This window comes from Hyperolius riggenbachi, chromosome 12 (genome assembly GCF_040937935.1).
Source record: "Hyperolius riggenbachi isolate aHypRig1 chromosome 12, aHypRig1.pri, whole genome shotgun sequence".
In the NCBI taxonomy this organism is placed as follows: domain Eukaryota; kingdom Metazoa; phylum Chordata; class Amphibia; order Anura; family Hyperoliidae; genus Hyperolius; species Hyperolius riggenbachi.
This window is the reverse complement of record NC_090657.1, coordinates 218,596,229-218,612,262: the sequence shown is the minus strand read 5'-3', so window position 1 is coordinate 218,612,262 and position 16,034 is coordinate 218,596,229. Positions and strand designations below refer to the sequence as shown.

At 46.4% G+C, this 16,034-nt stretch overlaps 1 protein-coding gene across 8 annotated transcripts in view; it reads left to right on the top strand.

The window, feature by feature from the left end:
- Positions 1-16,034, top strand: part of ARHGAP44 (Rho GTPase activating protein 44) — a 178,086-nt gene that overhangs the window by 79,891 nt on the left and 82,161 nt on the right. For all 8 annotated transcript variants that reach the window (XM_068261908.1, XM_068261907.1, XM_068261912.1 and 5 more), the window contains exons 2-3: positions 6,810-6,849; positions 8,875-8,979. In XM_068261908.1, coding sequence (XP_068118009.1) covers positions 6,810-6,849; positions 8,875-8,979 — 145 coding nt within the window. The remainder of the gene's footprint in view (positions 1-6,809; positions 6,850-8,874; positions 8,980-16,034) is intronic.

Below are 16,034 nucleotides of genomic sequence, written 5' to 3'. Positions count from 1 at the left end.
TCCTTAGGCGCTATACCCGTCCTGACGCTCATTCAGCTGCTCTTTGTTGTACTTTGCCTGCGGAGGCGGGCGACAGACCTGCGAAACGCGTTGCAGATGTTATTGGAGTAAGGCTCGGTCCACACCAGGTATGGTTGCAGAACGCAATCCGTTGTCTGGGATCTGGTTTTCAAAAAGTGAAACGCAAACGGATCCGTGCTGCAGCATACGTTTCCAGTCCCTGGTCGTGGGGGGAGGGCGTCCGAGCTGGAGGGGGTAGCTTCCAGCAAGGTGGGCAGCAGGCACAGCGGTGTGGAGGAGGGTCGTTCCCCATCCCCGTTCCCCCTCCAGCTATTTGCAAATGAAGCGAGCGGGGGAGCAATTACCTTCCTAGCGTTCCAGCACTCGCCGCATGACTTCCTGCAATGCTGCCCTCTGTACTTCAGTGGGCAGCATTGCAGGAAGTGACGTGGCAAGTGGAGGAAGAAAGTAGGTAATTTCTTCCCTGCTCGCTGCTTCGCTGGAGTGTGAGCAGGGAGGGATGGACTCAGGTGTGGGAGGGGGGGTCCAACCGCCCCTCCCCCCTACCGCTGTGCCTGCTGCCCGCCTTCCTGGCTGCTATCCCCTCGAGGCAACCTGGGGGCAATTTATGGGGGGGGGGGGGGGTCCGCAAAGATGATGTTGAGGGGAGCAGCAGGCAGTATGCAATCCGGCTCTCCCTCCGTTTTTGTGTGCAAAGTAGTCTGTCTAGAGGGAAAAAAAGTGTAGTGTAAACACTATAACGACAAAAACACAGACAATGGGTGCCCAAATGGTTCAGTATGTCAAAAAATCGTGGCGTGGGTGGAAAATACTCACAAAGTGAGTTGCACAAGGTGCAACCGACCACTTCAGGCAGGTGGAGTGCACAAACCCGACTCCACTGGAGTAAACCAGAGGTCTTGGAGATGGTCGCTTTCTTGAAAAAAAGGTAACTTACGCTCTGAGTCACCCGTTTAGTGGTGTCAACCACTCGGCATCAGGTGTAAGGGAACTCCCCTCAGCCACAGAAAAGGGGTAAAGAGGCGCCCAATGTATATAAAATGCTCTAAAAACAATAAAATGAAAAAAAACGAGGTGGCTTACCTCAAAGACGACAAGTTCATAAAAGATGAATTTGTTTAATGGCATAAAAAGCACAGGCAATGCGTTGCGTGTGGGGGCGAGATCCCTATGAAATTGTCGTCTTTGAGGTAAGCCACCTCGTTTTTTTCATTTTATTGTTTTTAGAGCATTTTATATACATTGGGTGCCCTGTTTGCCCCTTTTCTGTCTAGAGGGAGATCTGTTTTTTGTATTGCTTTTCATTACCCCTCTATCCGCGGTCCATGAATTACCATCAAATCCGTACATTCCGTTCAGTTTTTCAACCTGTATCCCGCGAATCTGTGTGAAGATGGCCGCTATTTTTAACATTGGTATTTGTGGCTCCGGTTTTGGTTCGGGCCATGTATAAGTCTACATAGCAAAGTAATGGCTGCACTTGGGGACCAGGAGGGGTTAATGACTGAACTGCCTATAGTATTGCAGCCATTAACACCTCCTGTCCCTTAAAGAGGAACTCATGTGAAAATAATGTAATTAAAAAAGTGCTTCATTCTTACAATAATTGTGTATAAATGATTTAGTCAGTGTTTGCCTATTGTAAAATCTTTCCTCTCCCTGATTTACATTCTGACATTTATCACATGGTGACATTTTTACTGCTGGCAGGTGATGTAGCTGCTGCATGCTTTTTTGGCAGTTGGGAACAGCTGTAAACAGCTATTTCCCACAATGCAACAAGGTTCACAGACAGGAAACTGCCAGGAGTACCACAGTCCTCAGAGTTTCTTGTGGGAGGGGTTTCACCACAATATCAGTCATACAGCGCCCCCTGATGGTCTGTTTGTGAAAAGGAATAGATTTCTCATGTAAAAGGGGGTATCAGCTACTGATTGGGATAAAGTTCAATTCTTGGTCGGAGTTTCTCTTTAAGTGCAGCCAATACCTTCTCCAGCCCCCCTAGTGCTGCAAGTATTCACTCCCTTTTATGCAGCCTAGTAATCAAACCCCCCCCTCCCCCCCCCCCCCCCCCCCCCCCTCCTTTTCCTGGTTGATTGTTGTGACCAGGACTTTCAGATCTGTGTTTTCATGGCATTTCCTTTCCTCACAGTATAACTTGCCACAGGATAAATTGCTGCAAATGGGAATGTCACTATTAGTACACACATTACTCAGTGTGCTCAGTGTTGCCCGTGACTCGTGTATAAGTCCACCCCTATACTTTTACGTAGTGAGTCAGACCTAAATTTCTAGACTTATACTCGAGTATATACAGTTTGTCTATGTAAAGATAGAAGTGTTAAATCATTACATACATGCATCATAAATAGACTGCTCAGTCAATTAGTGGCATGGAGAGGAAACCTAAATAGATAATAAATCATTAAAGTTTGCATACAATTGCATGCGATCTTGAAGTTATTTCCATACATTGCTCATGGAAATTGGCTTCATTGATATTCACAGAAAAATCACAATGTGAACTTTCGCATACAAAAGCACAAAAGGAGTAGAGAAATCGCAAACGCAGAATAGTGTGTGAAAAAGATCGCATGCATTCAACGCGGTAGAAAGTGTAAACCCCCCCCTGAAGGCGGTCCTAATGTACGTCTTTTATTCTTGGTACACACATCCAAATCTGATTGACCAATAATGGGCAATTTTACCATTTCTGTGTTGTATAAGCGCTTAGCTACACAATCTGTCCATAGTATTCACAATCTGTTGGCCTTTATACTAAACAGAAGTGGTAAAATTAGACAATCAAAATTGGATGTGTGTACGCACCTGGGCAGCTACTGGCTGTGTTGTTGAACCTGTAGCCAAAAAAATATGGGGGAGGCATAAAACATTAGTGGGACAGCGGTTGGGGGCGGTGTCACAAGGCCGTTTCATGCTGAAATCGATGGGGAATGGGCCTGTGGTTTATGGTGAGCGACCAGATTCGATCAGAGGGAGATCTGTCTCTTGATCGATTGGCTGGTAAAATCGCTAGATATATGGCTACCTTAAATGTTGGGTCATGTTTGGGCTTTAGTGAGTGAAGAATCTGGTGCTCTGGGGACTGTTTATTTTGGCAGATTTGGATGTTAGGCCTGTTGGGACTCGCTCACCCTTGCTCTCTACAGACTGGACACAATGCCGGGCAGCCGAGCTGAACCATTCTCTCTGTGTTTACACCGCGAGGGGATCGTCATCACCTCTCCATCGTTGCGGGAACAATTCCTGGAAACGCTCGCTTTCCTTTCTCCACACAAACCCCCTGAGCTTTGCTGGCAGCCACTGCCCTGTGTGCCAAGTATGGGCTGTCTGGCTGCTTGTTAGGGACTACAAGTCCCAGCATGCCCTGCCTCTCCTTTCTCCACACAAACCCCTGAGCTTTGCTGGCAGCCACTGCCCTGTGTGCCAAGTATGGGCAGTCTGGCTGCTTGTTAGGGACTACAAGTCCCAGCATGCCCTGCCTCTCCTTTCTCCACACAAACCCCCTGAGCTGTGCTGGCAGCCACTGCCCTGTGTGCCAAGTATGGACAGTCTGGCTACTTGTTAGGGGACTACAAGTCCCAGCATGCCTCTCTGGCGTGCAGCTGTGCAAGCATCAGTCTCGGTGGGCAGAGGAAGTAGTGATCCTCAGTGGTTCAGATCACATGGGCCGTTTCCAAGGTTGTGTGTCCAGTTCCTCCCTCCCCACCTGCACAAGTTACATTGGATCAGGTTGTTTGGGTGTCCATTGTGGAAGCCGCTTCATAGACCCCAATGGAAATGCCGGCTGATGGGTTCCCAGCCGGTAACTTGCCGGGCTGGTGCTACCATAGCGGTAAAGAGGAGCAATTGCCCCAGGGCCCCAAAGCCTGTACGGGCCCCCATGTGTCTCCTCCCCCAACTTAACTGTGGCTTCCTGAGAGCACCTGTAGAGTCTTCGGCAGCATAGTGCCGGGCACTTGTCCCGGCGGGCGCACACCTCTGTCAGTCTGTGGCTCTGTGCACTTTCATCTTCATCCACCACTGGCTGCATCTTCTCTGTGACCTGCGGCATGATATGACATAATAACATGCGTTGGGTCATAGAGGAGAGGCGCCCCTGTGAGGATGAAGACAGGTAGTGCACAGAGTTGTGGATTGACAGAGGGGCACGCCCGCCAGAACAGGTGAGACGCTGCTCTAACAAAGACTCTGCAGGAACCCAGAGAACACCGTTAAAGGATACCTGAAGTGACATGTGACATGAGATAGGCACGTGTATGTACAGTGCCTAGCGCACACATAACTATGCTGTGTTCCTTTTTTTTCTTTTTCTGCCTGAAAGAGTTAAATATCAGGTATGTAAGTGGCTGACTCAGTCCTGACTCAGACAGGAAGTGACTTCAGTGTAACCCTCACTGATTAAAAAAATTCCAACCATAAAACACTTTCCTAGCAGAAAATGGCTTCTGAGAGCAGGAAAGATATAAAAAGGGTCAATAGTTCATAGATTTTAGCTCTGGCATACTTCAATGAATGTGTCATTGAGTATAAACAATAAAACCGTTAAAACGTAAAAAGTAGATTTAAACATAAAATAAAACTGGTGAATATGTTAAAAAGTCATTTTTAGGAGAAGGAATATAGATACAATTGTTTATTTCATTAGTTTATTTTTGCCTCTGGTGTCCCTTAAGTCGGGGGGGGGGGGGGTGGACAGAGGGGACAACAGCCAGATTATGGGCCCTGGGGGGAAATTTTGCGGTAACAAAGCTCCCTCGTGCTGCTTTCTGGTTTGGAGGTGTCTATCGGGGGGGGGAGGGGGGGGGCCTCCAGATTTATTTTGCCTCGCATGAAAACACATAAATAAAAAATGTAATGGTCCTATAAATTAATTTCCCCCTATGTGGCTGTCACTTAAGGGGCCCATACACTCAGCCGATTAACGATCGACCAGAAATTGTTTGCCGATTCGATCGATTTCAATCAATCGGCCAGGGTGGAAAATCAAAATCGATCTTGAAGAGATTGCTTATCAATTTTCATTGGTCCCAATGCAAATCTGATGGGAAAAAAATGCCATCAGATCGATTTTCAATAGATTTCAAACTGAAATCTATTGGAAATCTGTTCCTAGTAAAAAATGTTCCTAAACACATCAGATAGATCAGAAATCTATCTGATGATCTATCTGCTGCTAATCTAATGAGTGTATGGCCACTTTTACAGTAGTTAGCAGAAATGTGACAGAACTGATAGATTTTTGGACTAACCCATCTCCTCATGGGGGATTCTCAGGGTTTTCTTGATTTTCAAAAGCACTTGTTAAACGACAGTTGCTCAGTCCAAATGCTAGAATAGCGTGCAAACAGGTACGGGGGGAAAGGGAGGGGGTGCCTGCATCTTTGTAGAGATCCTTTCCAGGGCGGGGTTTTGTAAAGATCAGACTTGCTGAAAGTGACAGCAACATAGGAGAAAAGTCATTTACTGCTCATTTTACTCTGGAAGAAATGTACTTTTTATTTATATGTTTTCATATATTTCAAATTTGACCATTTTTCCTGATAGTGGTCCTATAAACTGTCTAGCAGAATGGCTTCTCTGCTTGACAGGCAGAAAGATTACACTGCAATTGAATAGCAGCTGATTCATCATCAATCAGCTGCTCCCCTCTGAACTCGCGTGCCAGTGCTGATATTATTATTATTATTATTGATTTATAAAGCGCCAACATGTTCCATGGAGCTGTACAAAGTAAGAAAAACAAATGGGCGAAAGGGGAATAGCCTACGGAGCAGAGCAAGTGCTTGTCAGAGAAAGTGAGTTTTGAGGGAAAATGTTCAAAGTTTGGAGAGTGACGGATATGTTGTGAAAGGGCATTCCAGAGGAGGGGTGAAGCACGTGAGAAGTCTTGTGTATGTGTGTGTGTGAGGAGGTGATTTTAGAGGAGGACAAAAGAAGCTTATGTGCAGATCTGAAATTTCAGGTTGGGCTATTCAAAGTGAATGAAACTGTGTCCCAGAGCAGCATTCTGCAAAGTGAACTCGCCTCTTATCTGGCCAGGAAGTCCCTGCATTGCCCATCCCCATCCGATGAAAGGAATCCCTGGGAAACGTTGGCTTTCAGTGCTGCTGTGAAACTAGCCTTAAACATTTATTTACTAGATGATGGTCCTGCGTTGCCCGGATGTGTATTTGGCTGGTGTTGGCTCCGCCCACTTTTTTTAAAAAAATAAATAAAAATTAACACACAATTACTCAATGACAAGTTTGTTAGCTTTGCAGTCTTTGGCATCAGTAGTAAGCATTGAAATGAAACAAATCTGATTGGCTGTTTGTGGCTCCACCCCCTTTTCTGAATTTGAACCCCAGTCACCCAGTGACCGACTATACCAGGTTTGAGGCTTGTTTCATTAACAGTGCAAAAATGGCAGCAATTAAATATTCCCCTTGAAAATCAACAGGTGAATTTTTATTGGCTGTTGTAGGCTCCACCCACTTTTCTGAATATTAATCCCAGTCACCCAGTGGCCAACTGTGCAAAGTTTGAGCTCCCTGCCATTAACAGTGTAAGAATGGCTGTCGTTTACATTTTCCCAGGGAAATTTGTGTTCGTCTCCTACCACTTTTTGGTTATGGAAATAAAAAGTATCCTATATGTTATTCCAGGCAATGTACGATGTGTGTGCCAAATTTCATTCAAGTCTGTTCAGCCATTGTTGTGTGATTATTGTGTATTTTTAAGTTGATAGATAATCTTCAGACTTTGACTTCTCTATTTCTTTGCAGGGCGGAGAAGACCGAGGTCCTCAGTGACGATTTGTTACAGGTGAGTGGCTGGGACACGTTGGGGGTGACAGGAAATTTGGGCACCGGAGGCACCGTGGAAGTTTGGGTGCCCCATAGGGGCCCATGTTGACATCGGCAATTAAGGGATATCTGAGTACCCAGAGGCGTCCTTTAATGGATGATATTAATGCCTATGGGAGTGCCCAAACTTCTATGGCACCCAATATTTATTGTGACCTGCAGTGAAGGCCCTTATTTGGTGGGTTTGCGAGTGGGGAGCAGGGGTAAGGATTATGCATCGTTGGGGGGGGTTGTTAGGATTAGGGATCGGTTAAGATTAGGGCATTGGTTGGGGGATTGGTTAGGGTTGGGCATCTGTGGGGAGGATTAGTTACGGTTAGGCATCGGTGGGGGGATCAGTTAGGGTTAGGCATCGGTTGGGGTTCGATTAGGATTAGGGATATGTGCGGCGATCACTTAGGGTAAGGTATTGGTGGAGATAGGTCATAGGGTTAGACACTGGTCGGGGTTGGTTAGGATTAGGCATCGGTGGGGGTGGTTAGGATTAGGCATCGGTGGGGGTGGTTAGGATTAGGCATCGGTGGGGGTGGTTAGGATTAGGCATCGGTGGGGGTTGGTTAGGATTAGGCATTGGTTGGGGTGGTTAGGATTAGCCATCGGTTGGGGTGTTCTGGATTAGACATCGGTGGGGGTGGTTAGGATTAGGTATTGGTGGGGGTGGTTAGGATTAGGTATTGGTGGGGGTGGTTAGGATTAGGCATCGGTGGGGGTGGTTAGGATTAGGCATCGGTGGGAGTGGTTAGGATTAGGCATCGATGGGGGTGTTTAGGATTGGGCATCGGTGTGTTTTTTTTTAGGATTAGGCATTGGTTGGAGCGGTTAGGATTAGGCATCGGTTGGAGCGGTTAGGATTAGGCATCGGTGGTGGTGGTGATTAGGATTAGGCATTGGTGGTGGTGGTTAGGATTGGGCATCGGTTGGAGCAGTTAGGATTAGGCATCGGTGGTGGTGGTTAGGGTTTGGCTTTGGTTGGGGGTTGGTTAGGATTAGGCATCGGTGGGGATGGTTAGGATTAGACATCGGTGGGGGTGGTTAGGGTTTGGTTGGGGGTTGGTTAGGATTAGGCATCGGTGGGGATGGTTAGGATTAGGCATCGGTGGGGGTGGTTAGGGTTTGGTTGGGGGTTGGTTAGGATTAGGCATCGGTGGTGGTGGTTAGGGTTTGGTTGGGGGTTGGTTAGGATTAGGCATCGGTGGTGGTGGTTAGGGTTTGGCTTTGGTTGGGGGTTGGTTAGGATTAGGCATCGGAGGGGGTGGTGAGAGTTTGCCTTTGGTTGGGAGTTGGTTAGGATTAGGCATCCGTGGTGGTGGTTAGGGTTTGGCTTTGGTTGGTGGTTGGTTAGGATTAGCCATCGGTGGGGGTGGTTAGGGTTTGCCTTTGGTTGGGGTCTGGTTAGGTTTAGGCATCGGTGGGGGTGGTTAGGGTTTGGCTTTGGTTGGGTGTTGGTTAGGATTAGGCATCGGTGGGGTGATTAGGGTTTGTCTTTGGTTGGTTAGGATTAGGCATCGGTGGGGGTGGTTAGGGTTTGGCTTTGGTTGGGGGTTGGTTAGGATTAGGCATCGGTGGTGGTGGTTAGGGTTTGGTTTTGGTTGGGGGTTGGTTAGGATTAGGCGTCAGTGGGGGTGGTTAGGGTTTGGCTGGGGGTTGGGTGTTTGGAGGGCTTGTGTAAGAATAGGGTTAGGTTTAACAATTATTACTGCCCAATAGTTATATTTTACCAATATACTACTAGCAGCTATTTCCGGTACCGACATTTCCGCAGCGCCTAATTTGCATGTACGCTCAGGAAGAGGTTCTGAAATGAAGCCCTGGCGTCCCCCTTCTGTGGTGGATTTCATAATGAGAGGCTATAGTAAATCCTTGCCGAGAAAGTACCAAACAGCGTCAGAACTGGTGTTTAGAGTGAATGCGTCGCCTGCAGGTACTAAGCAGCGCACGGCCGGCTTGCATTAATTCCTCCATCTTGTCCTCCCCTCCCCCACAGGTGGAGAAGCGGCTGGAACTGGTGAAGCAAGTCACTCACAGCACCCATAAAAAGCTGACGGCGTGCTTACAAGGCCAGCAGGGGACCGACACCGACAAGAGATCGGTAAGTTGTCATTTTTTTTGTTTTGTTTTCGATTTTACATGCACCCTCTCTGCCACGCCTGTAGGTGTACAAATAGACAATGAGATGCAAATAATTTCGAGTTGATGTACGGTTATGCAAATTTTATATGCAAATTTATGCAGCTTGAACATGTCCCAATCAAATTTTACCTCAGCAGGATTTAACTGGTTCATTTTCAAGCTGCATCTATCTCCATACAAAATATACATAAGGCCTGGAAACGCTAGCGATTTCCCTAAACGCTCTGCCAATGTAAATGGATGGGACAGATTCCACTAGAGGGATTGCAAATTGCAGTCGCAGGACATGCAGCATTTTGGGAGCGTTTCAATTCTAATGAAATGTATAGGAGCAGGGAAATCGCTCCCAAAATCGCTTGCAAAACGCTATAACAAATAGCTAGCGATCGCGTTTTGCGCCTTCTAGTGGGTTCCAGGCCTGATGCTGCATCAACTCAAAATTATTTGCATCCCATTGACCATCCCTATGTACTGTAACTTTTGTGTGTCTGCAGCCACCCTTCCTTTAGGCAGTGTCCATACTTATTAGAATTTGTGTATTGTGTGGAATTGCGATTTACATTGTACATCTAATTTATTTCATTATTATCACGTTTGACACTTTTTTTTTGTGTGTGTGCATTATTAGATTTTTCTACATTTTTAAATAACGTTGAGTGGTTTATAGTTGCAGCATGCAATTCACATGTGATGCAAGTCATTGGAAAGGATCAGGAGGACTGCCAGGCACCTTGCATTCAAATATGGCAGCCTCCATATCCCTCTCACCTTGTGTTCCCTTTGTCAACTAGATACGTTCTCATGTAATTTAAAGGATACCCGAAGTGACATGTGACATGATGAGATAGACATATGTATGTACAGTGCCTAGCACACAAATAACTAGGCTGTGTTCCTTTTTTTCTTTCTCTGCCTGAAAGAGTTAAATATCAGGTATGCAAGTGGCTGACTCAGTCCTGACTCAGACAGGAAGTGACTATAGTGTGACCCTCACTGATAAGAAATTCCAACTATAAAACACTTTCCTAGCAGAAAATGGCTTCTGAGAGAAAGAAAGAGATAAAAAGGGTAATTTCTTATCAGTGAGGGTCACACTATAGTCACTTCCTGTCTGAGTCAGGACTGAGTCAGCCACTTGCATACCTGATATTTAACTCTTTTCAGGCAGAGAAAGAAAAAAAGTTACACAGCCTATTTGTGTGCTAGGCACTGTACATACACATGTCTATCTCATTATGTCACATCAGTTCGAGTATTCTTTAACTTAATTGGTATGCACTGAAAAAACATAAAATATGCATACAAAACCACAAAAAGGAAAAAGTAAAAGTTCAGAACACTAAAATTGTAAAATGCAGGAATGGATGTACTGAAAATCGCATGTGGAATTTGCATGGATAAGTGATTGCTGCCTTATGCTGCATACACACTTGAGATAAATCTTTGGAAAAGGCAAGATCACAGACCAATTTTACCCCGTTCCATGTAGTATGAGAACATACTCTACACCGGAGGTGCCCATTAGGTAGATCGCTAAGGTCTTATGGTAGATCCCGACCCCACTACATTTTATATTCAGTATATACCGGTACAAGTGTGCTTCTAAAATTGTACATAGGTAAATTATTTTGACTTGCTAATTTTTTAAAGTAGCTCACAAGCCGAAAAAGTGTGGGCACCTCTGTTCTACACAGTCTATTCTATTGAGCTGAACTCCCCATCAGATAAAAATCTTTGCAAGATGCTGCACACATGCAACAGATCAGTATCTGCAAAACATCAGTTCAAGCAAAATGCATTGTCTATGATATCTGCAGATCCTCATACACACCTTGTTTAACAGACATTCATCTGCAGATCAGATCCACCAGGATGGATTTTCAGATCTGCAGATAATTGTCTGATCTGCAGATGATTGTCTGTTAAACAAGGTGTGTATGAGATCTGCAGATATCAAACACTGTGAATGCAATTTGCAGGAACGGATCTTTCGCAGGAACAGATCTTTTGCAGATACTGATCTGTTGCATGTGTACAGCATCTTTGTGTGCAGCATCTTGCAAAGATTTTATCTGATGGGGAGTTCAGCTCCATAGAATAGACTGTGTAGAGTATGGCTCTCATACTACATGGAAGGGGGTAAAATTGGTCTGTGATCTTTCATTTTCCAAAGACTTTCATCTCAAGTGTGTGTGTAGCATTACTGTGCGGTCCTAGCTCCGCCCATGCCCCCATAATATTTCCACTAAAGGTGCCTATTAATAGTACAATCTTGATTGTCCAATCTCACCACTTGTATTCACATGTATTCACTTCTACTACATAGATTTGGTAAGATTGTACAATCAAGATTGTATCATTGATGGGCACCTTAAAATGTGAACCCGAGGTGAGAGTTTTATTGAGGCAACCATATTTATTTCCTGTTAAACAATACCAGTTGCCTGACAGCCCTACTGATTTCTTTGGCTGCAGTAGTGTCTGAATAACACGCCGGAAACAAGCATGCAGATACTTCAGTCACACTTCAAGCAGAGCACCTGATCTGCATGCTTGTTCAGGGTCTATGGCTAAAAGTATAATCTTAGGTACACACAATGCAATTTCCCATCAGTTCAATGGGTCAGATCGATAATTTCCGGCATATCCGATCTGCTCCCTATCAATAATGTGATCGATTTACAGACCATGACTGCACAAAATCGATCCCGTTATCAAACGATAGCAGCTCGGACATGTCGGGAGCTATCAATTCGACCTGTCGGTCTGAAGGGAAATTGCATTGCAAGTTCCTAGAATTAATGGCACTGGTCAGCCAGGCAACTTGCATTGTTTAAAGTGGACCTGAACTCTTGCACAGGACAGAAGGAAAACATAGACAAACGCACCCTGTATGTATTTAGAGAGATTAGCCTTTCTAATTCCCCCTCATCTTTGACTAATCACAATTTGAAATTTGATCTCTCAGCTGTGCCTACTTTGGAATTTTATTTGCCTCAGCAGAGCAGCTAATTGGTAAGCACAGGATGTTCACAATATGTCTGCTTCCATGAAAGCAGGAAGTAGACACACTGCAGATGTATTGCAGGATTTATATCAGCTGTAACAAAGACATGTTTTTGTTTAAAGGTTATTATGCTGATGCTTATCTTTGAGAGCAGAGAGGAATTTCTGGGTGCAGGTCTGCTTGAAAGCAAAATAAATATGGCAGCCTCCATAAAACTCTTACCTTGGGTTCCCTTTAACTGCTGTAGCATTTGTGTTTTATTTTCAGACTGCATACATTTACATACAATTTGCATAACTATTTGCATCAACTCATGTTTATTAGCAATTCCCTGACTATCCCAACATCTGAGATCACTTTAAAATGAGACAAAAGAAGGAATCTGATTGGGGGGGGTTTGGAGGCCTGTTCTATGTAGTATTTGATCTAGCTGGGTTTCTGGCATGTCGTTGTATGATCTGAGTAGATGTGTTCTCTCTCTGTCCGGCGCACGCACGGAGTGCAGTTATATAAACGGGTAGAACATTCCGGCACAGCCGAATCTGGAATAACATTACCATTCTGATGAGATGGGCTGTCATTGTGATTGGCAGTTGGAACGCGTCAGAATAATTGCAGGGAGAATGGCTGCACTGCATGATGGGAATTAACTGGGCTTAGTTAAAGTGAACATGGAATGAAAGTAAGCGGGTGAGATAAACAATTGTAGCCATAGAAATAACCCTAAAGAGGACATTACTGCCGGAATCCCAGGTTTTCAGGATTTATACCTTTTTTGCCTCTTGGCCACGTATATTGGGGCTCCCCTTCCAAGCACAGCAGCCCCTCCCATTCCATGTACCGCCCCCTGTTCCCTGTACCTCTATGTACAGCAGCCCCTCCCATTCCATGTACTGCCCCCTGTTCCCTGTACCTCTATGTACAGCAGCCCCTCCCATTCCATGTACTGCCCCCTGTTCCATGTACCTCTATCTACAGCAGCCCCTCTCTTTCATGCACAGCTCTCTTGGACATCAGCTTCCCTTTTTCATGTGTTGCTCACCATTTGCAGCATTCTCTTTCTTATGTAGCAACCCCTATTTCATGTCCAGAGTGCCCATTTGGGCTGCAGCTGCCCAAGGCTCGGGCCTTGGTGGCCTTTCCAAAAAAAATCCGGCCCTGGAAGCAAATATAGATACCTATGTAGAGGGGAGACTCTGGACCCCATAGAGCCCTTCTGGTGCTCTCTGCCTCCCCTCGCTCCACCGATGTCCTGTGTTGAAATGCCGCGCCATTAGCAGTCCCCGAATGCTTTCATAGCTGAGCTGCTCCGTATTGCGCATGCGTGAGTGCGCTCGAACATGTGCAGTGTGGAGCAGCCCACCTTCAGAAACACTCAGGGGCACGAGTGCTTCCAAAAACTTCCGAGGACTTCCAAAGGCGTATTACACCAGTTAAAGGGATACTGTAGGGGGGTCGGGGGAAAATTAGTTGAACTTACCCGGGGCTTCTAATGGTCCCCCGCAGACATCCTGTGTTGGCGCAGCCACTCACCGATGCTCCGGCCCCGCCTCCGGTTCACTTCTGGAATTTCAGACTTTAAAGTCAGAAAACCACTGCGCCTGCGTTGCCGTGCCCTCGATCCCGCTGATGGCACCAGGAGTGTACTGCGCAGGCCTAGTATGGTCTGTGCCTGCACCGTGTGCTCCTGGTGACATCAGGGGAAGCAAGGACACGGCAACGCAGGCACAGTGGTTTTCAGACTTTAAAGTCAGAAATTCCAGAAGTGAATCGGAGGCGGGGCCGGAGCATCGGTGAGTGGCTGCGTGGGTACAGGATGTCTGCGGGGGACCGTTAGAAGCCCCGGGTAAGTTCAGCTCATTTTCCCCCTACCCCCCTACAGTATCCCTTTAAGCAAATAACGTTAAAAAAAAAATCTGTAATGTAAAACAACACCACTGGGGGATACTTACCTCGGGAGGCGGAAGCCTCTGGATCCTAATGAGGCTTCCCGCATCCTCCGGTGTCCCGCCAATCCAGCTCTGCAGCCCCCTGAACCACGGCGAGGTACATATTTACCTACCGCGATCCTGCACAGGTGCACTAGTGGCTCTCTGTTCAGGGTAAGGCAGAAATAGCCGAACCTGATTGGATCCGCTCTACTGCGCAGGCGCAAGTCCTTTGATACAATCGGGTTCAGCTATTTCCACCTCACCCGAACGAAGAGCGCCTGCGCCCGAATGAGCGGAGGTAGATACAGTATATCATTGCTTGTCAATCTTGTCGGGGGAGGTTTCGGGTTGGAAGCCCAGCAGCTACAGGAAACAGGGAAGACTCATTGGGTTTTTCCCCGCATCCCAGAAAACATACAGATGTTAATTGGCTTCCCCCTAAATTGGCCCTAGACTATGATACATACACTACACTACTCTGCTCAGGGCGGGTTCAGCGGAGCGGCCGTTATTAGCTAGGAGCGCTGTGTAGTTAGCAGCACACCCTATGCTGCACTACCACGCGTAGTGTGCGCATAACTCGCACTCCTCTTATTAAGCTGAGCTTAATAAATCAACCCCAATATACTCTGTCCAGTGCTGCAGATGACGGCGCTGTATAAATACTGAATTACAATAAAGTATAGTACCAAATGGATTTTTTTTTTACGCATTCCCCTGCGTCTCCATTGAAATACACTATGTGCGTTTTACATGCTTTTTTAAAAATTATGCAGAATTTAGCGTTTGTACTTGGGGCCCATAGACTTGAATTAGTGGCAAATACGCATATGTTTTGTGTAACGCTAGCGTTCCTGCCTAGTGTGTTCCAAGCCGCTAACTTTTTTTTCAGGTGGCTTCAGTTTTACTTTAAAAACCCCAGGTGTTAAGACTGAACGTATCTCATTGGCATCTGCGTCTCGTGTATTCAGCTCCCATACAGAGAAATGATGACCCACCGAACAGGTTTTTTTGTTCTCTGCCATTAGTAGGTTTTTTTTGCTACAGCCCCACAGATGGTTTTTGACCTTTACTTTATAAGAGAGAGACACACATACACACAGCCATAAATCACACACATATACACACAGCCATAAAACACACACACACACACACACACACACACTGCGTATACACACACTGCGTATATACACACACACACACACACACACACACCCTGCGTACACACACACCCTGCGTACACACACACCCTGCGTACACACACACCCTGCGTACACACACACCCTGCGTACACACACACCCTGCGTACACACACACCCTGCGTACACACACACCCTGCGTACACACACACCCTGCGTACACACACACCCTGCGTACACACACACCCTGCGTACACACACACCCTGCGTACACACACCTACACACACACACACACACACCTACACACACACACACACCTACACACACACACACACCTACACACACACACACACCTACACACACACACACACCTACACACACACACACACCTACACACACACACCTACACACACACACCTACACACACACCTACACACACACCTACACACACACACCTACACACACACACATACACACACTGCGTACACACACACACACCTACACACACACACACACCTACACGCACACTGCGTACACACACACCTACACACACACCTACACACACACCTACACACACCCACACACACACACACACACACACACACACACACACACACACACACACACACACACACACACACACACAGCGTACACACACAAACACACACACTGCGTACACACGTACACACACACACACACACACACACACACTGCGTACACACACACACACACACCCCTACACACACACCCACACCTACACACACACCTACACACACACACCTACACACACACACACCTACACACACACCTACACACACCCACACACACATACACACACTGCGTACACACACACCTACACACACACACACACACACACACACACACACACACACACTGCGTACGCACACACACACACACACACACACACCTACACAC